This window comes from Mycteria americana, chromosome 24 (assembly GCF_035582795.1).
Source record: "Mycteria americana isolate JAX WOST 10 ecotype Jacksonville Zoo and Gardens chromosome 24, USCA_MyAme_1.0, whole genome shotgun sequence".
Classification (NCBI taxonomy): domain Eukaryota; kingdom Metazoa; phylum Chordata; class Aves; order Ciconiiformes; family Ciconiidae; genus Mycteria; species Mycteria americana.
Genome location: NC_134388.1, coordinates 1,414,619 through 1,442,591, shown reverse-complemented (window position 1 = coordinate 1,442,591; position 27,973 = coordinate 1,414,619). Strand labels below are relative to the sequence as shown.

At 55.5% G+C, this 27,973-nt stretch overlaps 1 protein-coding gene across 17 annotated transcripts in view; it reads left to right on the top strand.

Moving 5' to 3' along the window:
• The first annotated feature begins 3,680 nt into the window (after positions 1 to 3,680).
• TCF3 (transcription factor 3) overlaps positions 3,681 to 27,973 on the top strand; it is a 75,098-nt gene continuing 50,805 nt past the window's right edge. For 9 of the 17 annotated variants that reach the window (XM_075523962.1, XM_075523963.1, XM_075523960.1 and 6 more), the window contains exons 1-3: positions 3,682 to 3,837; positions 6,438 to 6,539; positions 13,794 to 13,866. In XM_075523962.1, coding sequence (XP_075380077.1) covers positions 6,465 to 6,539; positions 13,794 to 13,866 — 148 coding nt within the window. In that variant the 5' untranslated portion in view covers positions 3,682 to 3,837; positions 6,438 to 6,464. Of the gene's footprint in view, positions 3,838 to 5,831; positions 5,947 to 6,437; positions 6,540 to 13,793; positions 13,867 to 27,973 lie in introns of all 17 variants that reach the window. The other 8 variants (XM_075523961.1, XM_075523950.1, XM_075523951.1 and 5 more) reach the window with 3 other exon arrangements.

Sequence of the window (27,973 nt, the reverse complement as noted above, 5' to 3'; positions counted from 1 at the left end):
GGGGAAGGTCTCCGGGCCCTCCTTCGGCCAGTGCCTGCCCTGGATCCTCCGCTACGCAATGTTTTTCCCCCCCTGGCATTGCCAACGCTGAGTGTTTCAAAGAGTCATTGTGAAACTGTGTTTTATTTAAGCCACAGCTGTCGGTGTCGTAGAACCACGATACAATCTCAGCTCCGTTTACGTATTTATTAGCCGTATGTTACTGGCACCAACAGTTGTGAAGATGATGAAAACTGCTATCCCCATCCCAAAGGTTCAGGGGACGGAAACAAGGACAACTCGAGGTGTTGCCCGTGCAACGCTGCTATGTTTTACGCCGTTAGGCAGGGGCAAGGGGCTGGGGCTGGCCTGTACCTCACATCACCGCGTGCTCAGGGGACGTCGAGGTTGCTCCTGAGCCTGCAGGCTCCAGCGCGTCTCCGGGCGGGGAACGTCACCAGATTCCCTCCAGTGTCCTGGGTGGAGGTGTCTGCACGGCATCCCCGTGGTACCCCTTTGCGTATCCCCGCCGTCCCTTCTGCTTCCTCCTGCCCTACACCGAAATAGCCTGAAATAGGAAACTGAGGGGGCCGCGCCGTGAACTGGAAGGGGGAACTTCTCAGCTTCAAGAAAAAACCATGATACCGGAGGAGTTTTAAGCCTCCCCAGTTCCCTGTGGGCAGGCCTGGGGACTTGCTTCTTGCCATGATGCTACCACCAGGAAGGAGAAGCCTTCAAAGGCAAATTCTGTTTTCAACATACGCAAAGACGCACGGTGATCAAAACAGCTCGGAGCGGGGAAATCTCCCCGCTGCTTTCACCCCCCGCTGTCCCAGCGGCGGACGCCCGGGGAAAGCCGGCGAGGCTCACGCCGACTCCTGCCCGCCACGGCTCTCCATCACGTGGCTTTGCACAGCCACCAGCGGCAGGATAGCTAGGCTCTGAGGTTTAATTACAATTGTTGACAGGGAAATTATGGCCACACACACAAAATTAGAATATAATTGTGTTAGGGAAATGTTTCATCTTCTCCTTGTCATCCCCAAGAGCGGAAGGCAGAGGGGGAGTGGAGGGAGAGGGGCGATGCTGGCGGGAGGCATCGGCCCTGCGCCTTGCAGCGGGGGAGAGCAGCCAGGCTCGGGGTGCTGCAGGGCGACAGCAGGCCCAGGGGCCACGGGGCAGGGAGAAAATGCAGGAGAAAAGGCGAATGGCCTCCTTTTACAGAGCGGCAGCGCACGAGGCAGCGCTCCCCTTCCTTCGGGAGCAGGGGGAGCAGGCAGGGGGTTGCATCTCTGCCCAGAGCTCAGCCCCAGGGCTAACCCCCCACGTTAGCCCAGGGCTCAGCCCCACGCCGATTCCCAAAAGCAGTTGCACGCCACGGCCAGCCCCATCCACGCCCTGCACGCCTTTCCACCCCGGGCCCAGGCAGCGTTTCCCCCGGCCGGGCTCTTTGCCCAGGGCTGGCTGCCCGCAGGGAAGCGGCAGGGCCGAGGGCGACGCTCAGCCAGCCACGTCGCACACGGGATCGGTGCGGGATGCGAGCGGGGCAGCTGAATCCCACCCCCCAGGGGAGTACGCTCCTCTCGGAGGGGCGCAGATGGCTGCGCGCCAGCCGGGCGGCTGGTGGTTCCCCCTTCGCGCGCCTCGGACTGCCACCACAACCGGCACCTCGCTGCCAGCCCAGATGCATCCCCATCCTTGCCGAATCGGGGTGGGGGCTGTTCTCACCCCTGGGAAGATCCATCCCCAGTGACAGGAGATGGCTTTGGTCACCGACCCCGTTTAAATGCAGGCAATTCTTTGCGCTTTAAAAACAAAAAAAGCCAAATGGCCCGAAGGTCCAGCTGGCCCAGGACCCCGGCTGCAGAAGGGGGTCGGGCAAAGTGAAAACGAAAGCAGCCTTGCTGACTGACGGCTTTGAAGCTGGCCGGGCAGGGCAGGAGCAGCAGGCCTTCGATGGGGAGAGCGCCCGCTCCGGGGCGGGCAGCAGCCCAGCTCCTCCTCGATCCCTCCGTCGGATGCCGGCGTGGACTCGATGAGACTCACGAGCAGCCCCGTGCTCCTGCCTCTGCTTTGCACCCGCCTGAATCAATTGAACTGGGGGCAAAGCGCGGGTTCTCCACCGCGGCGTGACCCGTGGCAGGGAAGCAACGTCGGGCTCAGGAGAAGCCCCGCTCCCCCAAACCCAAATCCCTTCTCCCCATGTGGGGAGAAAAAAAGCCACCGAACCAGCGAGCGGCCCTCGTGGGCGAGCAGCTCCCCGGGCACCAGGGAATGATCCCACCGAACCGCAGCCTCCCTCGCCGCTGGCGAGGCGGGCGGGCACACGGCGCGGGACAGAAGGTGCCGGGCGGCCTTGTCGGCACCTTTGATACAAAGCACCCGCCGGCTGGCTTCTAAGCGCCGGCACCAGCTGCAAAGTTAAACCTGGTGGGTAAACCGGCGGCAAGATGTAAAGATCTGGATATAAAATACGGACTTCACATCGCAACGCCCGCTGTGCCGCCGGGGACCGGCCGAGGCTGCTGGCGGGCAGCAGCGCGGGCAGGCGTCGCCGGCCGCAGGCCTCGCAGCACTCCCCGGGGGACCCCGCGCCGGTGGGCCCGGCGGGGCTGCCCTGCGGCGGGGGACGCGACGAGCCCAGGGCCGCGGAGGCTGCCCGGGGCGCCCCGAGGGGTCGGCGGGGCCAGGCCGCGGCCCCCGTGCAGCGCCAGGGCGGGTCCCACCGGGCCCCTCCAGCCCCGCGCGCGGGGCTGCCCCGGGCGAAGCTGCCCCGCGGCGGGGCACCGAGCGGGCGTCCAGCTGCGGGGCGGCTGCTGCCGGGCGGGGGCTCCCCGAGCGCCGCCGGCCCCGCGGCGGGACCCCCCCCCACCCCGGGGCGGGCCCGCGGCCCGTACGGCCCTGCCCGCCCGACCCCGGCGGGGGCCCCGGCAGCGAAGCGCAGGGCGCTGCGGGCGGCGACGCGAACCAGCGGCCGCCCCCGGCCCCCGCCGCTCCCCGCCCCCCGCGCTCGGTGGGCGGGGACCGGGACAGGGCGCGCCCTGGTTAGCCGCGCCGTCTGCCACTCGGAGCGGCGAGGCCCTCCCGTTGGACGGCGCCCCGCGGCCTTATCAGTCCATCTCCCGGAGCTCCCGTGTCGTCACGGCCCTTCCGCCCCTCCCCTCGGCGCTGCGTCCGCCCGTCCTCCTCCGCCGAGAAACATAGTTCCCCATTCGGGGCGGGGGGGGCGGGCCTCCGCCCCGCCCCCCCCCCCCCCCCGCGCTGCCGTCGGGGCCGGTCCCGCCGCAACAGGTGCCGCCCCGCTTCCCCCCACGGCAGCAGGGAGGGTGTGGGGGGGGGCAGCGCTCCCCCATCACCTGCTGCCTGTGCTGGAGGCGGAGGGATACGGCGGGGGGGGAGGCGCCCCGCCGCGCAGGGGCGGGGCGTGAGGCGAGGAGGCGGGGGGTGTGTGCGGGGGGGGGGGGGGGGGAAACGACGCCGCGTCTCGCGCCGCCGCCGCCGCCGCCGCCGCCGCGGAGGGACCATGCGGAGGCAGCGGGGCCGGCGGGCGCAGCAGCAGCAGCAGCGGGAGGCGGAGCGGCCGCGGCGGCAGCAGCAGCGTTAGGACGCGGGGCGGGGGCGCGGGGCGGGCCGGGGCGCACGCGCCGCCCGGTGCGGGGCGATCGCGCCGCTTCGCTACATTGTATCCGCCGGCGGCGCGAGAACAATAGGCGCCGCCGCCGCCCGCCGGCCCTGGGCGCCGCGGCCGCCGCCCGCCCGCTGCCGCCGCCGCGCCCCCAGCCCTCCGCGCCCGCGGGACCTTCATGCGCTTCCCCTCCCCCGCGCACGCACGGGGGGTGCGCGCCTGCCCCGGAACAGGTAAAAAAAAAAAAAAAAAAAAACCAACAGTTACGAGAAGAGAAATAAAATCGCAAAATGCGGACGCGCTGCCCCGGTGCTGCGGGCGCTGGAGGTCCCGGCGCGGCCTCCCCGCGCCCGGAGCCGCTGCGGGACTGCGGGCGCCGGCCCCCTCCCTGCGCCGGGGCTGCCCCGGGCCGGCAGCGGCGGGCGGCGGGACGGGACGGGGCTCGGCTCTATTGTCCCCGGCGCCGGCGGCTCTCGGCAAAGTTTGCCGGGGCCGGGGGAAGGGGGGGCGGGCAGCGGACGGGGCGTGCCGGGGGGTCCCCACGCGTGCGGGAGCGTCTTGGAGGGGGGGTTCCCCCTTCCCCGCCGGGGGGGCCCGGTCCCCCGTCCCGCTGCGAACTTCAGCCGGGCACCCTCCCCCCCCCCCCGCCTTCACCGCCCCCGGGGGTTCCCTGCCCCCCTTCCCGGGTCGGGGCGCTGCAAAAGTTGGGGGACCCGGCGGGAGGGGGCTGCTTCGGCCTCCCCCCGGCGCGCGGGGGGCTGCCCGCTTCCCCCCTCCCTCCCCGCGGCAGGGAGGGACTGCGGGGCCCGCTTCGTCCTCCTCCCTCCGCTCTAGGCGGGGGCAGCCCGCCGTGACCCCCCTCCCCACGGCCCGGGGCACCCGGGTGGAGGGCAGCGACCCGCTTCGTCCTCCTCCCTGCGGGGCGGGGGGGGGGGGGGGGGGCAGCCCGCTTCCCCCCGCCCGGCGGCACCCCAGGCCTGGCAAGGGGCGAGCGAGGCCCCGTCCGGCCTGGCCGGGCCTGGTCCGGCCCGGTCCGGCCTAGCTGCGCCCGGTCCGGCCTGGCCGGGCCCGCGCGTGTCCCGGAGCAGCCGGGCTGCGCAGGCCGCGCCGGGGGTTGAGGGAGCCGGAGCCGGGGCAGCTCGGGGCGGCCGAGCCTTTGTCCGAGGCGAGAAGGTGCCGCCGGGCCCCGCCGGAGGAAACCCGAGCGGGACGGGGGGAGAGGCGGACATCTGCTGCGCGTTAGCCCGGCAGCGGCGGGGCCCCCGCGCCCCCCGTCTGCCCCCTGTTCCTGCCGGGTCAAGTTTTGCTCGGCCTTTGTGCTGCCGGGGCGGATAAAGCCCTTCTCGGGCCGGGGCAGGGCGCTGGCTTCCCGGGGGCCGGTTGGGAGTTAAAAATAGGAGCTGGGGGCGGGGGGGGGGGGGGAACAGAAATAAAAGCCCGGACGGAATTTGGGGCGGCGAGCGCGTATTGTTCGAGTTGTCCGCGGTCTTGGCGAGGGCTGCCGGTCCCCTCGGGGGATGCGGGGTTTGGGGGCCGCTGAGGGGATGCGTCTGGCCCCTGGCCCCTTCCCGGCAGCGACCGGGGGGCGCGGGGGTCTCCCCGGGGCCTGACGGGGACGAGCTCGTCTCCCCCGACCCCTCCGGGGCAGCAGGTTGGTAAAGTTGTTTTAAAAATCCTGAGCAGATGCATTGATGACACTTAAAGAAAAGGCTTTTTAAAGAAAAGAAAGAGGGGGAAAAAAAATGAAAAAAAAATCCCCTGGCTGTTTTTTATAGTGGCGAAGGGTTTTTACATGCTGGGCTGATTTCAGTGGTTTTTTTTAAAACTTCATTGAAATGTGGTGGCTGAGCCGGCACAGCCTACAAACGCTTTGGATCACATGGAGTTTTTTTCCTTTTTTGTTTTCCCTTTTTTTTTTTTTTTTTAACCTTATGATTAATGAGTTAAATTTATTGGCCAGCTGCCCTTTGTAACCATGAATGAGTTCCTAAAAAAAAAAAAAAAAAAGCCCAAAAAAAGGGAATCTTTTCTCTCATCCCAGGCCTCTCTTCCTCCCTCCCGAAGAAATATTTTTCTATCATAGTGAGCTGGCCAAAAAGATCAATCTCCCTTTAAAAAAAATAATCTGTAAAATTAGGAAGAATAATATTTACCTATCTTGCAAGGTTGCCTAGAGGGCTTTATTTTTGCAAAACCCTCCGAAAACAAAAATTTTTTTTTTTTCCAGTCCCTTTTGGGAGCGGAGAGGTTCAGTCCTCGCCGGGTATGGCCTGGCTGGGCATCCCCAAATTCAGCCCCTGAAAAAGCAGCTGCAGGTGCTCGGCAACCCGAAGAAAAGAGGCGTAAGATCAGACCTTTTTTCTTTTTTTCTTTTTTTCTTTTTTTAAACAAAACTAGGCAAGGACAAGAGAGCCTCCTGCGGGGAGCGAGTGTGGGGGAAGGAGAGGGGGCGAGCCGAGCCAGACAAGCGCCTGAGTGATAACTTGCCTGAACCCTTTGATAAATGAGTTGACTCTTTTTTTTTTTTTTCCCCCCCCTCTTCATTCGCCACACGCCAGAAACAGAATTGGCCCGAACTAGTGGAATTGGCAGCAAAAAACTAACATACAAGTGTGTCTGGTCAATAGAGCGCTTGTTCCTGCCTCTGGGTGCTATGTGAGGACTCCGACTGTGCTCTCAGCGGAGGAGTTGGATGCTGGAGACGCGCAAAGGATTTTTCTTTTCTCGCCCCTTTCTTTCTCTCGCTCTGTCTTTTTAAAATATTCATCAATGGGGTGGGTAGTTTGCTCTAGTCATTAAAATATCTCTTTCCCCTCCCCCTCGCTTTCTCTAGGACTGCCACTGTTGAGTCTGTGGGAGTATGAATCAGCAGCAGCAGAGAATGGCTGCAGTTGGGACAGACAAAGAGCTCAGTGACCTGCTGGACTTCAGTATGGTAAGCGAGCGCGGCCGGGGGGCTTTAAAGGCCCTGGGGCTTTGCTTGTGTGCAGTGTTTTGGAGCTGCAGAAGGGAGGAAATGTGAGCCTGTAAATTGGACATGATGGGTTTCAGATGTGCCGTGTTTGTGTGCATGCACATGTGCTGCAACTTGTTTATTTTCAAGTTAAAGCAAAGCCTCTGCCCCTCCTCTTCCCCCCCCTTCCCCTCAAACGTATATGGTTTCCTTGCAGGGAGCACAGAGAGGTGGGCTGGGTTTTTTTTGGATGGGAAATTCTGGGGAAATGTAACGGAGTTGTGTGTTCTCTGTTTAAATGCTCACTGCGAAATGAACTGGGTGACTGTTTCTGAAGCCTTGCAAAGATGTAACTTCAGTAGCTGATTAATCAGGCTTTTTTCCTCTCCCCAGATCCAGACTATTAAACTTTTGCTCCCACAGGTTATTTTGTCACAGTTTGAAATGTGTCCAAGCTCTCCAGCACATTATTTTTGCAGGAGTTGGACACTTGTGTTCCCCACGCTCTCCACTTCTCTACCCTGGAAACCTTTAGCTGCATTTAGGAGCTGGTTATTTTCAAAGAAAGAGGACCTAAGAGTTCCCCCAGAAGGGTGTGCACAGCTTGGAGGGAGGAGAAGTCCCTTCTAGTCGTAGCAGAGCGAGGGTTAGTCCCCAGCACGTCTGTCTGTGCTGCCGTCCAGGGTCGGCGACGTGCCACGCAGTGTACGCTCTGCACTTGCCGCACTGGTGCTGGCTGTCGTTGGCAGGTGACTTGCGAAGGGGAGAGCTTGTGTTCAAAAGAAAATAACTTTCTGTTGGGTTCCTCTGTCATGTGCTGCACCCTCATGGCACTTGGAATGCGCGTCTTGCTTTTTAGATAAGCAAACGTGCTGTGAAGATAGGGAAAACAGCTCCACGAGGAGGAATAACCGTGAGTGTCGCCGCTGTGGCTCTGGGCTGTGCCGGGTCACCCAGCCCACGGCCCCGCTGGGCTGCTTTTCTTGCCCCTTGGAGCAGAAGGGAGTAAAGGGGGGAAAAGTGGTGGCAGAACTAGGGGCACCTGCTGTCCTGGTACCTGTTACGCCTGTGGGAAGTGCTGAGGCTCGGCCGCTTTTCTGCACCCGAGCCCTGAGGTTAAGCAATGGGAAATAAAACTTTTTACACAGCTGGGGCTCGTACCTGTCCTGGCAGGGCTCCGCGCTGGAGGGGGGGGTCAATGGTGGGGTGTCTCAGTCCACCAAAGAGCAATTCCTCTGCAGGAGGGGAGGCCCAGTTCTCCCAGTTTCATGCTTCCGTTGGGACGCTGGTTCTGTTAAATTACCAGCGATGTATTTTTACAGTAGTACGTTTTACAGTTGGTAGGGGGACCGCAGCGACGATATGCGTTTAAAACCAGGAATACGTTCAGGGCTTGCTGGGGAGCGGTGCGTGGTTATTTGTCCCTCTCTCACCTCGGAGGTCCTGTGGCTTGGCAGGAGCCCTGGAGCTTTCCATCTCCTGCACTGGAGAGTGCCAGGTTTGGAACTGCGTTTTGGGTCAGTAACCCATAATCTGCTCCCTGGCCGGGGCTGTGGTGGCTCCTGCTTTGCTTTTCTTCCCCCCTTAGGAAAAAATCAAATCCCACTCACTATTTAGAGCTCTAAAAAAACCCCAAGACCTTATTTTCAAATTTAACGAACGATTCTCATTTGCATGCTCAGAGCTGTATTCCCTGGAGGGGTCCTGACCTGTTCCCTCTGTACACAAATGTTTCTGTCCTTGGAGATTAGTCTACACCTAACGGCTGAATTTGGGTTCAATTCCAACATTCTTACGTTGGTTTAAACCCAGGAACGACCAGAACTTGTTCTGTGTTCGTGTAAGGCTCATGCGTTCAGCAGCGGCACCGGGGGCGGCTGCTTGCAGGATCAGGGCCTGCAAATGTCATTTAGCGGCAAGTGATTCGAAGCCATTCCCTCCAGGATAAGTTGGCCGATGGGCTCCGACACAGTCTGGATTGGAGCCAGATCTGTTTCACAAACCCTCATCTCTGCACACGCACACCCTTCCTCCTGAGTTTGCATAAAGGGAATATTAACATCTCTCCTGAAGGATGAGTAGCTAAAATGGAAAGCTTCCTAGCTAGTAGGCAGTCTTCATCCTGGCATTGCGAGCTTGTGCACAGTGTGGGTCCATCGAAGAGGCTGCTCCATGGGTTGCTCTCCCTGTGTCGTTGGGATGGAGGCTTTTTGACCACAAAGCTCGCTCTTTCAAGTATGTTTATATTTTTCTTTGAATAAGCAGGAGTGGAGCATTGGTCCACTAATCCTCTCCAGGAGAGTAGATGGGAAGGAACACTAGAGAGAGATTCAGAGCAGCTGGAAGCATTTGCTTCAGATCAGTATTTAGATTCCTTTTTTCTAGGGAAAATATGTTCAGCCCCAGTAGTCTGTGGTCTGGCCCTGTGGTGTGTTTTGCTGTGCAGTGAGTGAATTTTAAGGTCCGTCCCTAATGGAGTTGCATAGCCAGGCATGAGTTCGTGGGGTCAGTAAATGGCAGCGTTGTGTGAGATGCTATAAATTGGACTTACAGTCCTGAAAAGAAAGACTCGTGCCTTCTTCAATAAATAAATACATTGGGTGGTTATTGAGTGGCAAAGTGCTCGCCCAAAGCTTTGTGCCAATGTAATTTGCCAATAAGGGTGAAAATCAAAGGAATCTGTAACGTGCATCTAAGTGAGCCAGAGCCAAACACCCAGCTACGTAGTCTGGTCGCTGCTTTGGGGTGTGCACGGCAGCATGCTCACCTCTACCTCTGAACAAATTGCCTTTTATAATTGCCCCAAAGTACAGGTAATTTGTAAGCTTTCTTTCACCACCGCTCCCTGGCAGCAGTCCAGGACGGGCTTGCAAATCTGGAGGAGAGCTTTCGAGAAAGCATCCTGCCTGTAGACTTGAGTTGCTGGCTTAACCTATTTATTAGGCTTGGGTTTTGGTGCGTTATCCTTTAGCCTGTGGTTGCCAGGCTTTGCAGCTCGGCCTGACACGCACAGGCTGCGTACGGCAGGAGCTGCCTTCGGTCTGCGCCGCCGGGAGATGCTTGGCCGCGAGGACTCGCTGTGGTTATCCCGGGCGGTGTCTCGGCCGTGCCGTGCTGCCGGGTTGCTGCATTGTGGGAAGGTGCGGGCAGGTATCCTGGCTGGGCTGCGGTGCTCGGAGGGCAGGGACACCCCACGGCACAGGGAGAGCTGGGACGGAGCAGCCCGGGCAGGCATGTGGACGGGGTTGGGGGCCTGTCCGTGCCGCAGAGCGCGCCTGCCAAGCTAGATAGAGGCAGGCGGCTGCGTGCCAGCCTAGGTCTCTGGCAGAAGTGAAATGCTGTTAACAGCCATGATTATTAGCAGAGTATTAACCATATGCTGCGGGGATGCTAGTTGTCAGGGTGGGTTTCTAGCTCGATGAGACGTTGCGGGGTGGGCAGGGGCTTGAGCAGTCACGTAGGACCTGGCGTCTGATTTCTCTGCAAGCGACTGCTCTCGTTGCGTGCCAGCCCTCGTGGCCTCAGCCACTGAACTGGGGGTGAAAGCCAAACTGTTACCAGCAAGCAGGGCTCGAGCAAGCTCCTTCTGCCCTCGCCACCGCTGCTTCTGACGTGCTGGAGGATGCTGAAGCCGTGCCCTGCGCCCCGCTCCGGCCAAGGCGCAGCGCCTGTGTTTCCATGATAAAACTCTCGCTTTTGTTTAGAGTGAAGCAGTCGTAAAGTTTGACTTTATGCTGCAGTGGACGTTTGGGGCTGTAGTCAGGAAGGTCTGTCTTAAATGAACGTGTATGAAATATCCTGCTGGCAATGTTTATTGAGTCCAATTCCCTCTTCTCCCTGAATTAACAGCTGGATACTTTCCATGCTGCAAAATAGATTTCAGGTTTTGAGTTCAGGCCTGAGGTTGGTTCAGCCTGGAGTTCATAAGGTGGAAGAGCGGAGGAAGTGAAAACAGCTATTTAATTTGAAAACACTGATGCACTGGTAGAAGTACACAATAAATGAAATGCTGCTTGATATTGTTACCTGTGTCTGGCAAATTCCCTTCCTTGCTTATGAGTTCGCTGTTGAAAGTGTGAGGTCTCTTAGCTATAACCTCCCTGGTGTGGGTGCGGGCGTTTGGATCTTCCCACGTGCTGGATCTTTTAACCTGGGAGAAGTGGAGGGAGAATAAATTATTTGGGAGAGGTGGAAATTGAGCTACGAGGGTACGCAGAAGTTGTTGTCAGCTGTCAGGGAGGCTGGAGATGGGAGTTGAGAAACCAAATACAGCTACTTAAGATGGGGGATTTTACATAACCGTTTAAATCTACATTATTCAAATCCAACAAAGGCCAAGTAATGACCCAATTACAGTTCCTCAGACGCTCATGCCTGGGTCCCTCCTCGATGCCCTGGTCCCGCCGGTATGTGCCAGCACTGGCTCGTCTCCTCCCTCCCCCCCGTTTATTTTTAAAGCAGCATTTAAAAGCAGAAAGGAAATTCGCAGTGGGTGGGTGAACTTTGCCTGTGAGTGACATACGCCAGCGAAGACAGCCGGCACTTCACGTATGACTTGCGCCGGGCTCCTCGAGGCAGCGTACCCGGTCGGCTTCAGCCCACACCGCAGTGGAAAAACAAGCTGGCAGCAAGAAAAGAAACCCAAAACGCTTCCTGGAGTTGGCAAGCGATAAGTGTATTTGGAGCCTGTATTGAGGCGAGGGGTAACCCGGGGTTCCCCCCTCTCCGGCATCACCCTGCTTTAGCATCCCCGCTCGCCTCGGTGCGGAAAAGGGTCTGTGACTCCTTAATGCCTTGGGGAGGGAGAGCAGGAAGGTGTTGCATCAGTCTCGAAATATCTCTCGAAGCAGGCGGAGGCGGGCGAAGGGGAGAGGTGGGGAGGGCATCCCCCGGCGGGGCCGGGTGCGGGGGCGTGCTGGGGATTGCCGAGCGTGGCGGCGGGGGGGGGACCACCTCTTTTGCAGAAGTAGAAAGCGCTCGTTGCGCAATGGAACAAGGCTGTTCATTTTCTCCACTCGTGTTTGCCGCTCAAACCTTGGGTTTTTCAGCATCAGCAAGTATTAAGCAGAAATGCTCGTGAAAAAGAGCCAGTAGTGCTTTTTTTTGTTGTTGTTGTTGCTTTTTGCTGCTCGGTACCATTATGTTCATGCATCCCATCCCCCCCGCTCGCACATGCAGAACTGCCTCTCGCCACTTGGAAAGGGGGTTTCTAACCACTTCACTTAATCTTCTTCCCTACCTTAAGAGGAGGGAGTGAGCACGGGCCGGGTGGGATCAGCTATATAAATTCCACTTCTCATAATTTTGGAGATCTTTGCAGAAAACAACGCTGCCCTGCAAGGGGAGGGGGGCAGGAAAAACCTGTAGCATTGCAGAGGAAGGTAGGCTGCAAGTCTTTGGTGTCGTCAGGGTTTGTTTTTGTTTTCTAGCCCGACTTCCTGAGGAAACAAGGCGTACTCGATGGCGGGGCTGCCGGCCCACCCCAAGTGACTGGGGAGCCCAGCCCGGGTGGGCAGCAGCCGCCCGGGGGTGCAGCGGGAGCCCCTCCGGTGCTGCACGTCCAGCGGCTCTCGCTGCAAGGCTGCGTGTAGGAGGGTGTAGGGAGAGTGGGGTTACGGCCCGGGGCGAAGAGGTAGGCAGGCAGGCAGGTGTCTGCAGACCGGCTGCTGGCGGGAGCGGTTGTCCACACGCGGCTGCATGCTTCAGCACTGTTTACACCTTTATTTAAATACGTGTCTATAGCATATACATGATGTGCATGTGTGCATACATATATATGATCCCAAATTTGTGTTCTTTTTTTGAATGGCAGTTGGTTTCTTAACTGCTCTCTTTGCATCTCTACCACATTTAACTGGTTTTTTTTTTTTTTTAATTTCTCCCCAGCATTTGTAAAAACAAAGCTGGGCAGATGGTTTTGTACAAAGGAATGTTTCTGACCACAGCCAGACATCAGCTATGTCAGGGCATGAAATGCTGCATTTCTGTAGGCTCTTGTGCCATTACATTGTTTAATCTTCAAAGCATTAAACTTTTGAGTTACTCAGACATTGCAAAGCTAAAAATAATAAAAATTCAAATGACTTGGTGGTGAAAGTATCTTGAGTTGAGTGGTAAAAGGATATTAAAATGTTAATTCACTAAGCGTTTTCCCACCAGTTGTTTTATTGGCTGGAGCTCCATTTGTGTGGAGAAGAATTAGTTTTCTTTTCTGCTGCACGCAGGTGCATATAAATTTTTAAATAACAGCTTCTGAAACCCTCCCAGCTTATATTAAAAATATTTATACAGGTTAGCTGACGAGGTATGCAGTATTTTTGAGGAAGCTCCCTGGCAGGAGAAGATTAGCTGTGATACTGAAGCTGCAGCAGTATAGCAGATAAGTAGCCAGAATGACCGATACTGTACAATACGTTAATCTTTCTGATCGTGAGTTAAGTACCTTTGCCCTTGGCGCAGTTTCTCCCACCGGACCCCAGGGCTGCGTTAGCTCACAGTGCTTCTGAAGCCCCCAAAGCACCAGGGGTGGGAGCTGCTCCGGGAGGCTGGAGGGGTCGTGCCTCCGAGAGCTGGCATGAGGCTCCCTGTGCCGAGGTTGAGCATCGCCGGAGCGTGTGGCTTGGTCACCTCTGCTCGTGCCAGCTGGAGCCCGCGGGCAGCCCGCGTCCTCCCCAGGCACTGCACGTTGCCGGAGATGGGCCTGGGAGCACGGGAGACGCGGGATGAGACCCGGACCACTGCGGGTGCTGGGGTGTTGAGGGATAAAACGAGCTTCACTGGGTGCTGCGGTCTCAGTGGGGTGCTGTTGTTTTCCTGCTAGCTTCTTATGAATGGAGTCGGCCTTTCTCCATGGCCCCATGGGCACCCTCTCGTCTGGGCCTTGGTGAATAAGTTAGGGAAGAAACTGTTGGTTTTGACCGCAGCAATGATGCTTCTTGGATGGTTTTCAGTTGCACCTAAGGAACCAGACACGCTGTGTACACAGGAGAAGTTTATGCACGTAGGAATGCGTGTGTATATTAGCACACAGCTGCGCTGCTCTCCTGTCCCTCCTGCAGCTGATCTATGTAGCAGGGACACAAGGAGAGGAAAGTTTTTTGCATCAATAAAGTGCTTCTCTTCCCCCTTTCCTCCCCCCTGCCTGCCCAATCTGACCCCCTTTGCAGCAGCACAGTAAAACTAACATACTGAAATCTCTTTTCTCTTCCCTTCTCTCTCATCTTCTTGTTTTTCTAGATGTTTCCCCTGCCAGTGGCTAATGGAAAAAACAGACCCACGACCCTAGCGAGCACTCAGTTTGGAGGATCAGGTACTGTCATCTTAATTTTTTTTTTCTTAACACTGTAACGTTTCTTGCAATAAATTTGTGTTTGCTTCCAGAGACCCAGAAGGAGGGGTTTCTGTAGTTTTGTGTTATGTATTTTTCTGGTGGTGGTCTGCTACTATTTCTCTGGATGATTTTCTTGTTGCCCCACGTGTCTCCGGGTAGTCAAAGCTGCTCTTGCTGATCTGTCTCCAATTAAGAAGTTGCTACCTGAGCTGAAGGTTGTTGTCTCAACGCTCCGATTGAAGCAGCCCGAGAGCAGACAGTCAATGCTGTTCTCTTAAGCTGCTTAGACGAACGCGTGTCTGCAGACGTACACCCTGGAAGACTTTTGCTGTACGTCACTGAGAAGACACGGTGGTGGTGGTGGTGGTGGTGAATTCCTGGGGCTCAGCTGCCCAAAGGGAGACTCTGGTGCAGTTTGGGTGTCTGCTCTATTCAGCCCCTCCAGCAGCTCCCTGCTGTTGGGTGGGGTCTCGGCATTCCTAAAGGGACCTTTGCAAAGCCCTCCTGGCCAGGTGCCTCCAGACAGCACAGCCGCCCCAGGGAGGCGGGCAGCAAGGGTGGCTGGAGCCGTTCCACCAGCCTCCAAGCTGGACCCCACTGTGGTTTTGGGGTGCTGTCAAGCAGAGCCTCGCCTGTCCCGCCTTGCTTGCCCCCGAAGCCAGCAGCTGGCCCCGCTCCCCAGAAGCTCTAAGTGGCTGCATCTCTGCCGGCCCGGCTGCCGAGGAGGGGCCAGGGGTGCCAACATCAAAGGGCTTTGGGAGCAGGGTGTCTGCGGGGAGGAGCGGGCTGGCGATCTGGCTGTGATAGGAGACTCTCTGAAGGGCGCATAGCTTTAGATGTCTGATTGGGAAACGTGGCGCTGGTTAATTTGAGGCTGAAGCGGAGAATTCCCCAGCCGGGCGGACGGCGTGGTGCCGTGCCAGGCTTTTGATGCCCGGGGAGGCTGCTCTGTGCAGGGCTCGCTGCAGCCCCTGGCATGCAGGAAGTTCAGTTAATTTGCCCTTCTTGCTGAAACACGCTGACGCTTTGTGGATGGTTAAAACTTGACCTTCTCTACCCTGGGCCAGCTCGAGCTGTCTGGGGAAACTCCTGGCCACGTGGAACGGCTGTGCCCCGACTCTGGGAGGCATCCCGGAGAGCGGGGTGGGATTTCTGGATAGCAGCTTTGATGCCGCAGCACGCTGTGGGGCAGCTCTTGGAGAAACCTGCAGAAGCGGGATGGGAGGGCTGTCCTCTGCCCTGCCCTGCTCCTGTCCTTTTTGGCCAGGGAAATTTGATGCTTTCAGATTGGGCTGTTTAGCCGTGTGTCAAGATGGTTTTGAGCAAACTTTTTTACAGGGAGGGAAGCTGTTGAGTGGGTGCTGGAGGAAATTCGAGGGGAGAAAACTCTTGGGTTAACGCAGATGGAAGCTGATCTCTCCAGTGAGTGTTCCTCTGTGTGACTTTTGCTGTTAAAATAATCCACAAAAGACGCGCTACACGCTAGTGAGAGAATAGTAATGGAGCAAGCTCACATTAATTAGTTTCCTGCTCGGAGGCTGGCTTGGCTGCTGGGTTTGTAGTGCTGGCCAGCGAGGAGAGGCTGCGAGCAGGGTTCTGTGGTACAGCCGGCGCAGCGACCGGACCCCCCTCTGCTTGGCTGTGCAGCGGCCGAAACGACACAAAATCTTTTATTCCCTGCCTGCTCCCCCCCCCCCTTCTTTTCTTTCGGGTGAGTGAAAGGTAATGTTGACACCACCCTTCCTCTGGGCTGCTGCTTTTCGAGTCTGGCTGTGAGCAGTTCATAAAAACAGAGGACTGATGTTATACAACGGCACTGAAGGCAGTTGCACTATCGCTGCTGTCCCGGTCTTGGGGCTTTGTGGTGGCTTTTTTGTCCTGCCGTGGGCATCCCAGGTTTGAAATGCAGCTCGGGGCTTGGTTTAGGGGAAGCCTTTTGCTCCAGCAGCAGAGCTATCCCTCGGCCAGTCATCCTCGGCCTCACCTTTGGAGAGCAGGGGACATGTTTCATTCATGTGTCGGCTTTGTGACTTCTCTCTGGTCCTGAACGTTTGACGATTGATTTTTGCTGGTGGGGTGAATAACTGCAGTAAGATGTTAACGAGATGTGCCTTGCACGGGGGTGCGCTGCGTCTATTAGAAGGATCCAAGGTCTCTAAACTAGTTCCTAGATAGTGGCGAGTGGTTGTTTTCCTAGATTGTTGATGTTGGTTTAACTTAATTCACTAATTGACAGCAAGGTACAATCAGATACTAGTTCATCCACAAAGGCATAGCCAGCCATCAGGCTGAAAATTTGATTTGAAGTCAAATTGTCACCAACTCCGATGTGGTCAGAGGGTGAAGAGCAGATGGTCCTTGGATTTGGGGACCTGGACTTGCTGAGGGAGCAGAGTGCCCTGCAGCCACGCTGTAATCTGGACCTGGAGATTAGCTCCCTGAATCTTCTTGCCTTGCAGGAAGGCTTCATCTTTAACATGCCTCGTGTTTTTCAAACACTCGGGTTCAATCGGTATCCCGTACCCCTGATAAAGATAGCGCAGCTTTTCCCCTCTGCTGCTGTCCCTCTGCCTGGAAAGGAGAAGCAAACACCAGTTTGCTTAAGTCTTAGCTCGGTAGTGTGCACCGTAGTGCCAGTGTCTCATTATTTGGGGGTACTGCAGTAACCCCAAGATAATAAACTGATGCCGTCTTGTGTGCCAGAGAAATTGGTGTTTCATGCTTCTGCCCACCCTTGGACATGTGAATTTGTGGCCTTCCACTTTTCATCTCCCTCCTCCTCGGGGAAATCCTGGGGCAGTACATAGCTTTTATTTTTTCCCCTCCGGAGGAGCTATTAACACGAGGCTCTTTCCTCCCCAGGGGCAGATAGGAGTGAAGGGAGCAAGGCAGTGACTCTGATGACTCCCAGCCAAAATGCCCCACTTGCCAAGATGAGATTCTTGCTTCCAAAGTCCAGCTGGTAAATAATGTAGTACAGTCATTTGAAACAGTGCTACTAGAAAATCACAGTGATAAAATTGCCCCAAATTCAAATCCTTTTCAAATCCCAATTAATAATTGCCCTGGCCGAGCTGCTGGCGCTCATGCAGGTGGCCCCTTTGCAAGGAGGAACCCCTTTCTCTCTCCCAGGCCAGGAAGATTCAAAGTCTTAATGCAAGCCCTCCAGCTTTGAGATCCCTTTGCTTTTATATTTGTCTCCTGGTTTTATTTTAAGCTCTGCCACTGTTTCCCTCATTTCTGTCCTTAAATGCACCAGGGAGGAACTGGTTTAGCTACCCCGCCGCATGGACAATTCAGCACCTCCGCTTTGCGTTTTCTTGGCAAGGCGAAACCCAACAATTGCCACTAGGATGGAGCTTACGTCATGCAGACCGTGTCTGCAGCATTTATAGCACATATAGGTCACCGCGGGGAAGTTGGTCTTCCTGGGGCTTTGAGCTGCAACTAGTGTTTTCCAGCATAAGCCGTGTCATTTGCTGCTGGTATTTTATTTTAGCCGGGACGCTCAGGGTAGGCCTATTGTCCTGGTCCTAGAAGGCTGCGGTTTCATCCTCCCCATGCCAAACTGCTTGTTTATTATTTGCAGTAGCAAAACATTTAAAACTGTGTCCTCCGCCCCCCCCCACGTCATAGTTCATAAATGACTAATCTGATCAGAAATGAGCTCCCTCCCAGTGTGCTTAATTAAACTGTGCCTCTAGCAGGAAACCGCGCGTGCTAAATTTCACATGGAAATAACCATTTTTAATTGACATTAAGACAGTAGGAGTGGCAGGAGGCAAAGAAGTTTCATTGTCTCTTCCCAGCCCAGGCCGTGGCATTGCCGCCGCGGCATGGGGCTGTGCCGGGGCCGTCGCTCCGAGTTTTCGGGCTGCTGAGTTTTCGGCAGGGTCAGCGTGTGCCAGCTGCGCCTGTGCTTCAGCAAATGATTTGGGGCTCTGCGGAGCAGGGAAATAAAACCAAGGCGAACGGTTGTGCGAGGTAACGCGTCTCCCGGAGCAGCTCACGAGCAGCGCTTTGCATCCGCGGTTAATATGGAGAGCGTGCAGCCATCTCCTCTTTGCATTGAAAACGGTACGCGATGCCAGGTTTGTGTCCTATTGAAACAGGAGCCCAGGTGGTCTCCTGCTGACAGATTATTCTGCTCGAAACAAATAAAAGCTTTTCTAAAAAAAAAAAAAAATAGCTCTTTTTTTTTTTCTTTCCTTTTGAGTAAGTGAATTCACCATTAAATGTCTTTTCCTTCTTGCTTTGTGCTGAAGGGAGCTCCCTTGCTTGGGATCTCTTAGGTGGGTTTGGAAGGGAGAGTCCCCTTCTGGTCTGTGCTGTGATTTGATTTTCACCCCCAAAATTTGTTCAGTGCTTTTTTGCTAGTGAGATGGTGAGATGAGGCTCATTGTTGAGGGAATTGCTTTGATCGGGGCAAGTTCATAAAGTACATTTGAAGCTGGCTAACCGGGGAGTTTTTCAAAGAGTAACAAGCTGGTGCATGTAACAAATTTTAAGTTATAGTCTACTGAACAAAGTAAATGCATTCTCCCTGGAGGTAGGTGAGTCTGTATCCCCTTTGAAAGCCTGCTTTAAACAACGTTCAAACTTGGATACCTGTGGCAACAGCACTGAAAGTAATAAATTCTATGAAAGATGAGGTTGTCTCTTTAATTGGTGCTATGGGTGAGCTGTTTGAAGATTTAATTATTTTGTGTGTGCACGCAGCCCTGTATTAGGAAGCTCCAAGGTGGGGAGGGGAGGGTCTGGTGCACGGGCTGGGAGCGCGGTGCCTGCCCCGGCAGCTCTGCAAACGCAGGAGCGGTGCCGGGCTCCACATTGCTTGCGGAGCGGCCGGCTGGGTAGTTTGCAGTAAAAGCATGGAAGTTAGGGAGTTGCGAAGAGCTAAGCACAGCGTTTCTGTTGCCATGCTGTCAGCAATTGAGTTTCAGGCTGCAGAAACGCGTTTGCAACTATTTACCATAGTGAGGAAAGCAGGAGCTTTTATTAGTAAGGATGCATCACGTTTTCCTACTAACTGCCTCTAGTTCCCACATGTTTTGCTTATGCTGAAGTGGGAGTGATGGGCTTTGCTTGCTATTTTGATAGATGATGAAAGGCAGACATGAGGTGCGCAATATGTGACTTTATTTAAAACTGGCACTTTCCATTAAAGTACGTACTTCAGGCTGCTTGTTTATGTTGCGGTTGCGTGCGTGCCCATACAGCAGGCTTGCAAAACTGTCACTAAACGCAAAGCCACCACAACAAAAAAGTCAAAGCAGAAAAATTTACTTGCCCGCCTATTGGCGTGACTGTTTCTTTCAAAGTAAAAATTACTTTTTAGCCATTATCAAAGGAAAAAAAAAGTTTTGCCGTGGACAAGTGAAGCTTGCAAAGCTGTGAGGTCTTGTTAGCCTGGGAAGCGACAATCCCTGCAGCCCTCCGCTGCTCTCCGCACCCCCGGAGCGTTTCCATTCCTGCTGCCGGCAGAGCCTGCTCCCGGGGTGTAGGAGGATGCTGCCGGCGTGCTGAGGGTATTGCAGGGAAACACCCAGCGTGCCGCAGTCCCAACTTTTCCAGTAACAAAGCCTGGAGGACTTTCAGTGAAGTTCGTCTCCCACGTGCTAGTCAGGTGTGTTAAATGCCTTTCTGCTTTGTTTTTGTCTCTGCCTTCAGGAAGCTTCTGTTCTCCTTCCTCTCCCCTTGCTGCTCCCTGTTTTTCCCGTGGGGTGGGTCCCGTTAACCAGGGTACGGAAAGCAGAGTTTGGAAGAAAAGGCTTGGAGGGCCCGAAAGCTGGGGGCAGGGAACGCGGGTCGGCAGGAAATAGCAAGCGTGGGGGAACAAATGGCAGGGGAAGATCTTCACGCCTGTCTCCCTTAATCCAGCGTCACACCCCAGTCGCATCTCTGATCCTCGTGTCCTGGGGTGCCTGTTCCTGCTCCCAGGGCTTCCCCACCTGGGCAGCTGTTTTTCCTGTGTCTTTGCAGGGAGGTTGAAACATGAAGGCCTCCCCCCCCCCCCCCGCCGTTACCTCTCTTCAAATTTAATTTTTTTCCTCAAATTTTCAGGCAAGGCTGAGAGGGAGGGTGTCCTGCCAGAGGCACAGCCGGTTTCTAACGGACACGCAAGGAGTGAGTCTGGGAAGAGCAGGAAAAGGGCGGCCGTGCTGTTGGGGCAGCGGGGATGTTCTGACAGCGGCTCAGTGCTTCTCCAGCAGTTGGGGAGAGGCAAATATAACCTGGTCCCTGTACTGGTGTGTGTTTAACTTCAGAGGGTGAAAGGGTGCATGTTTTCAGGGAAGAGTTGTTGGGGTTTTTTTGGTTTGTTGTTCTTCTCCTACCCCAGGGAAGAGTCCTCCTGGCTGGATTTGAGATTTTGAACTAGGAAAGAGCATGGAGAATGTCGGGGGTGCCAGAGAGCCAAAGCTGTACTGAGATAAGTGACAGCTTTTGTTTAGAAACTGCAAATTTGACACAGACCTTGTTTAAGCACACAGTTTTTACTTTGCCAGAAGAGCTAAAGCAGTACGGCCATCTCCTGTCGGCAGAGCTTTTTCCTTCCCTAGATGAGGCAATTCAGTACTAGTGTAACTGTGCCTGCTTGAGGGGTTATGACAAGGTGAGTGTATCTTATGTAAAAATCACGTGCGTTGCCTGGATTAAGGCTGACGTGAAGCTGGCCTAGGAGTGAACCTTCTGTGTTTCAAAAGAACGTGTACAAGCTCAAGCACCTGCTTTCCTTCTAATGAGAGGAGCTGGTTGTGTATTAATTGCATGCCTGATGTCGTTGCCTTGTTCACGCTGCTGTCTTCTCAATGGCGAGGGCCGGGGTCTCGTTACAAATGATCTTCTGGAGGGCAGCACGCTTGGGGTTTGGCACTGGGATGCGGCAGCTCTGCCTCAGCCCACCTCAAATCCTGCTCGCGCAGGACTGCCCGAGCGGCACGTGTTGGTGCGGGACTGAGCCTTTGGCTCAGCATCCCAGCTCGAGGCCTTGCGCGCTTGTTGTGCCCTTTCCAAAGGGGAGAGATGGCTTTGGAAGGGGCCCAGCAGGTCTGGCAAGCGTTTCTGCTGGACCTTGCTGCTGCTAATTTCAAATTCTGCATGCTCTGTAGGGTGCCCTACTCCAGCACGTGTCCTGCGTGTGACCAGTTACTCTGCCTATTGCATCTCCATTGTTAACGTTTATACGCAGTGAAACTCAAATTGGAATTTTTTTTTTAATTTTATTTTTTAAATTTTTTTTTTTTTTTAATTTGAGACAGCAAATGGGTCTTAAGGGGATGGATTTAATGCTTAGTGCTATTTTGTTACTCTGGATGGCCTCATCTCTAACCTGGCACTACATTCTCCAGTGTTAACACGGCTGAAGGATGCTATAAATGCATCTTCCCTGCTCACTAGCGGCCAAAATCCCTGGTAAAGGTGATACTTTTGATGCTTTTCTAACACAAAGAGCAGACTCCGAACCCAGCTGGGTAATGATGTTATTCACAAGCGTCATTTTCCCAAGTAGGAAGATGATGGTGATCTGCTGCTTTAGCTGGAAGAAGGAAATGTTGACACAAGCCTCCCCGTGGTCATCAGATCGAAGTCACGAGCGTCTCTGTTTCCTGAGCGCTTTGAGCCGCAGACCCGAGAGCATGAGAAGAGACCATCGACTAAACTCGATGGGCAGGTGAAGCCTTCTCGGGGAAATGCCACGTCCTCTCATAGATGAGGCTGATGCGAGATGATTGTCTAAACTGGGCTGATCTGCCCGTTGGCAGCAACGTGGCACGATTAGCTAACTGCGGGGGTGATCTGGCTGCATCAGCTGGAAACCTGCCCTGGGAGCAGCGTGAGCCAGGCTGTGCCTGAAAAACACGCCCCGCTCCTGGGAGTGGGTTTGGTACCTCTCCCCCGCAGTGCAGGGATCGCGGTGCAGGTAAACCCCGGGTCGCTGATTGCTGGCTGTTGTTTCTCTTTTGTCTTAGCGCTCGCTCCCCAGTGAGGCTCCTCGCCACTTCTGCTCAGCCTGTTTTACCTGCTCCGGGCGCAGGAGCGGAGAGGTTCGCCCGCCCGCGCGCTGGCGGCTGCCCAGCACGCTCTCCGTCGCGTGAAGGGCTGCCGAGCGGTGGGCCGGCGGTGGACGTGCGGCTGATGCCGCTGTCTCAGTTATGTCAAAAATTTTGCCCACGTCTGCCTCTTGGATTCTCAGCCGCGTGGGTTGGGATTATCCTGCCCTCTCCCAGTGCCTCCAAATAGCCGAGAAATCCCAGGCGCACGGCAAGGGGGTGGCAGCCCGAAGGCTCCGAGGAGGGGCACCGGCTCGCCTGCCTGCCCCTATGTGGCAAGGACAAGGGACCGGGGCAGCATCGGGTTTCCCCGGCACATCCCCAGGCCACCAGCCCAGCTGGATACGTGCGGTTGCCTGAACCTGATCAACCTGGGAGGCGAGGATGGGCAGTGACCTGCTTGATGTCACGCTTCCCAGCCAGCGGGCAGCTGGGAGGCTGCAGAACACCCTAAGATGCTGTGCTGGCCTGAATGCAGGCCCCTGTTGGTGACCGGCGCTGTTGGGCGAGGGATTGCATTTTAAGAAAGAGGGGCTTTTCCACAGGGTGGCTGCAGACAGCCTGTCGTCAGTAGGTTGATGCTTGTGCCCCTTGCCAGACCTCTGAGCGGAGACCAGCCGGGGCAGAGAGCGTCTCGCTGCACGCTTCGGAGGCCCTTCTGCCAAAAGGTTCCCAAATACTTTGCAAGTCTTGATTAGCACATTAGCTTAAACAAATTGAGTTATATATGCCACGGAGGGAAGAAAGGTACTGCGCTCCTTCAGTGTTGACTTAAAGTTTAATTAATTTTGTTGCCAAATGAGGCATGAAATACAGTGTGAAATATATTGTGGTGCTGAATGTGTAATTGTACGGGGGACTGGGAGCACAGTGAGCGCTGAGGATAGGAGATCACCTGAGGCAAGCTGGGGCACAGAGCTCTCGTGGCACCGAAACGTGTGCATCTGGCAGCGGCGGTGCAGCCAGGCTTTCAGCTGGCAGCAGCGAGCTGATTCCGGGGGACACGTGCCCCGGCAGCGCTCCTCGGGGAGGTAGGACCGGGCCAACCTCCCCACCCAAAGTGGAAGCGGCGTCTGAAGACGCTGTCGCGCCCAAGGGTCTGTCGCTGGTTTTTTGCTGGAGGATCCAACCACTGGAGCCAAACGGCCGGACAAGACTCGCGCCTGCGGCTCCTTGGGGTCTGTCCTCTCCGGGATGCAGCGGGAGCAGCTGCGGTGGCCTTTGCGTCTTTGCCATCTTTAAACCGATTCGACCTGGGTTTGGGGTAGGATGGGGAGTTTTGCCGTCTGGTGATAGAGATTCTGGGTTTTTCTGTCCCGGGTGGCCTTGCAGAGTGGAAATAGATACGAAGAAACATCAGAAGAGGAAAAAGCTGAACTGCGAGTGAAGATTTCTTGATTCAGCTTTTGAGAATTTTTGTAGCGGCTGTTTTGGTGCTCTTCTCGCTGCTGTGATTAATATTTCTGGAGGGACGATGTCTTCGCAGTGCCTTGCTCCCGCACTAAAGGAGGAAAAGAGGCAGTCCAGGACATCTGCCCCCTTTTTTTTTTATCTTTGATTTTTCAATTAACTCTCCAGGTAGCCCAGCTCTAAAGCCAGCAGGGAGAAAAATTTTAAAAAATGCTGTCCATCTGCCTGTTAACCCTGAGAAGCCCATCCCCACCTCCAAAGTGACCTAAGGCAATGTCTCCCTCTAAATTTAGCTGGAGATTGCGTCACGAGCAAGCAAGAGGGAGGTGAAGTTAATGTGGCATAAGCTTTTTCTAGCAGTGGAGTCTTCCTGATTAGACAGGGACTGAAAATAAATAAACGGGCCTTGTTTCAGAGCGTCTGGGGACGAGGCTGGGAGGAAGGGCAGCCTCCAGCACCCTGGAGGTTGAGGTGGGTTTTTTCATACCAAGTCGGGCAAAGGACAGTCATCTGCAAAACCTTGGCCCATCCTAAACAGGAAGAACCTGCCAGGAAAGCGGGTGACGCTCCCCGTGTCCTGTCTGCAGGGCGCTGGGGAGGGCCAGCGAGCCATGGGGTCTCCTTCGGCAGCAGGACCTGCCTCTCCTGGGAACCAGCGGGCAGCCGGTTTGGTGGCAGCCGCCCGGAGCTCGCTGGCCACCGCTCAAGGCAGAGCTCTCCTTCTCAAAGAGTTTTGAAGCCTCTTCTGCCCATCCTTCATCCCTGGCCCCTGGGGACAAGGAGTCGGCGAGGTTTTTCCCCCTCCAAAAGCCCTCCTGGGTCTCCTTCATGGGGCTCTTTGGTCGCAGATGTGGTGGCATCCGGGAGTGCTCCAGGGGACAACCCGCTGTGGCCCTGTCCTGGAAGAAGACCCAGCCAAACTCCTGCAGGACAAGCCTTGGAGGACGCTGGTGTCACCAGTCATGTCTCTTACCTTTCTGCCTTGTCCTGCACAACCCGAGGGGACAGGTGGCTTGGTTGTGACAAGTGACAAAACCCGTCCTTGTGGTGGGGAGTGTGTGACCGCTCCTCGGAGAGCGGGGAGGTCCTGGGCCCCTTCTGCTTTCTGGGACGTTTTTGTTGGTTTTTTTTAAAGTGAGGTGGTCTCTCTTCCAAAGGCTTCTTAATGCCCCCTTAACATTGTTATACAAAGCAGCAGTATGCCATTTAATTAGGAAAAATACGTACTAACCTCTACCATATGTTGCTCTTCTCCTTGTATTTGCATTTGAAAGTCCAGCTGAATTTCAATGTGAAACTGGATTTTACCCAAATGATGAATGGCCTGAGAGGCTGTGGGAAGGTGGATGTGCCTCCCTATCGCGTGTGGTTGGTTTTTTTGGTTTAAAGAAAAAAATTTAAAGCAAGGTTCTTTTATTTCTTGTACGGTGGTTCAAACCGTTCACACCTTTCCTCTAAAACCTTAAGTGAACTTGTCTGGCTGGGTGGTCGTTCCTGCGTCCTCTGAAGTACGGAGGCTCAAGCCCCCCGAAGGAGAGGGATTGCGTTTACTCTTAAGCAACGTGGTTTCAGTGGCAGCTCCGCTCATGGCCGAGGAGTTGAGCCTGCTGCCAGACCTCCCCGCGCTTCTGGGTTTCAGCCGTGGCTGCTCTGTCCTCGTAGGCTTGTAATCTCCTTTGCTGACTTAAAAAAGACTTGGGTATCGACAGGCGCCTTTTCTTTCAAAAGGCGAGCCAACGGCCCGGCCGTGCAGGCTCCAAGTCACCTTTGCCTCTGCCGCAGGAGCGTGCTGAGGGTTATTCGCGTCGTTTTCCCGGCCTGCCGTCGGATGGGGTTTGTGCACGTGCGCCTCGGCTTCTCTCCTGGCACGCAGGGCTTTGCTACAAGTGCACCGACCCCAGCTTCATAGCTGGGGGCTGAAGTTTTTTGGCTTTTTATTTTTAGTTTGTTGGAGTGGTGGCAGCTCCAAGCCCCTTCCCAGGCGAGGCCGTGGTTTCTCTGTGGCCATTGCTTCTCCGGCAGCGTGGGGCAGCGTTCCCCGGCTGCTGTAAAACGGGAGCAGTGACATCTCGCTGCTGCTCGGACTGCTGGAAGAAAAGCTGTTTTAGGAGCCGTATGGTGGCTGGGTCCGTGGCAGCGCATCCCCACAGTCTCCTAGAGCTGCCTGGACTTTCCACGTGGCTGGAGGCTGGATTTTTCTCCTTGTCTGAGGTACGTTTAAACTGAGTTAAGCTCTGTAACAAGCTCAGCATTACTTTAGTGTGAGCTGGGTGTGCTCACATGGCTCTTAGTGACCTTTCACCTCACCTATCTGGCAAAAAAACCCCTTAGAAATCACTTAATATCCTGATTATTTCACATCCTCTGCCTCTGCGAATCTGTCTTCGGAGGATGGCTTGGGTGCTGGGCTGGCCGTGGTGCTCGCAGGGGGAGCTGGTGGTTGCCACAGGTTTCTGACTTTTGTTCTCCTTTCTCTTGGCCCCTTGGAGATCAGTTCAATCTTTAAGACAGTTTTTGTTGGGGCTTTTTGTTGTGTTAATGCAGCTGAACTAATATGATTACATTTCCAGATTTGGATAATGGAATAACAAGTCAGGAAGCTCTTTTTTTTTTTTTTTTTTTTTTTTTAAAAAAGGAGAATTTATGTCACTTCCAAATTACTCAAGTCTCCAGTTGGGAAGATCTTTCCCATCTTTCCCTTTCTCAGTTACTCTTGGCATGAGGGCTCCTTGCTACCGTGGCCATGGGCGCAGCACCCTGGTCCTGGCGTAGGGGCTGCTGTACTTTGTGCTCCGTGCCGTGGACAGCCACGGACCCAGAGCAACCACGAGGTTGCCCTGGGTGCCCAAAAAGATGGGTCTTCCCTTCCCCACGAGAGCTGCCAGGCCAAAGGGGCCGTGTACATCCCCCAGTGCTGCCTTCGGGACGGAGGTCCTTGCATGCATGCCCTTCCCTGGGGCAGTTTCACCAGCATCTCGAGGTGTTTTGGCTTTGCTTATCTCTGTGCTCGCTCTCAGATTTCGGAGGAGCGATCTGGAAAACAGCTCAGCCAAATCATCTCGCAATGGCAACTTCCTTTCTAAAAAGAGAAGGATGTTGCGGAGTTAGTGGCTTCCCATTATTTTCCCCAATTTGAGCGCTTTCTTGCCCTTGGTCCCCCAGTGTCAGGCTGTGCGGTCTGCTTTGGTTTGGAGACAGCCTCGCCGCTGCAAAAGCACACCGTGGCGCAGGGCGCCTGCGTCGCGGAGCCGCGCGGGCTTTGGCTTCCCGAAGCACCGAGCTCCTCCCCTCCCAGGACGGAGGTACCGGCCGGCGGAGGCCTCGCACCGGCACAGCCCCACCGAGTGGGAGCGGGGCCGTGGCGTTTGCCCTTCTTTGGCTATGCTGTAAGAAGGTAGTGAGTCAACTTTCCATCGAGCCGATAGTTACCCCGCTCCTGTCTTGTATTTGTGTTGTGTAGCCAGCAGGATTATTTATAACTTAGCCAGCATCCCGAGTCTATTGTTTCAGCAAAGAGCAGGAATGACTAGATGACTTCCTGAGATTTTTTTTTACCACCCCCTCATTTTTTATTTTTTTTAAAATCTGCTTTTCCTTCCAAGTATTATATTCGCCAGTTGGATGCTTTCCCCCCACATCTTCCCCTCCTGATTGTGCATTTGTGCTGCTGACAATCCCACTACCGGTGTTGCTTTAACTCTAAAAACTCTCCCAGGAAAAGCCAGGGTCTGTGCCCCGCAGGGCTGGGGCTCCTTTGAATGGCACGAGCAGCTCTCACCGGCCTTGAGCCAGCCTCAGAGGTGCTGAGGACCAAGGCACGGGGCTCTGGCAGTACCGTTAATGGGAGGGCGAGCGTCTGTGCACTTGCAGGAGTTACCTTGTGCTGCGGACGCCTGTGGATGCCGTGCAACCCAGGTGCAGGGTTGGTCCGGTCCAGGCCACCAGCACGGGATTGCTCCTCTGCGCTCCGGTTCAGCCTTTTTGTCACCGCCCCTCTGGAGGTGTTAACTGGGGCAATCCAAAGGTCTTACCTGAGCCCGGGGATGTGGCAGAGGTGGGCATGGAAGAAGCGGGTCCTGAGCTCCTGTCCTTGCGTGTGCGGCCACTGGCCCGGTGGCAGTGGTCCCATCTGGGCAATGTTTGCCCTAAATCCTGGAGGTCTCCTAGTTCTTGCCCTCCTCTTTGTCCATATGCCTGCAGTTGGACACTGTTGATATTGCAAGACCTGTTGATATGTGCACTGTTGATACGTGCAAAATGGAGAGAAGGGGCAGGGTGGGTGGTTTGGTGAACTCAGCTGGTCTGAACCTTTGGGAAGGACCTGCAGGTTGAGCTTCTTTGGGGAGCAACAGCCAGGGCCCTGATGGCTGCTGTCCGCAGCTCCTCCTTACCCAAACAGCCCAGGTCCGCTTTGGATCTTCTTGCTTGAAATTTGGGCATAAGACTCCCGCGTTGGCTTTGGTTTAGTCGAATTCTCCTTCTGGCCGAGTGGGAAGCTCGAGGTGGAGCCTCGGTGGTGCCCGTCCCGGTTGCGTTTCCTTCATTAGCTTCTTCTTGTCCGTGATGTAACGAGCAGCCTCTGAGGTTAGAGCGGCTGCAGCCACGACCTGCAAAAGCGACCTGGG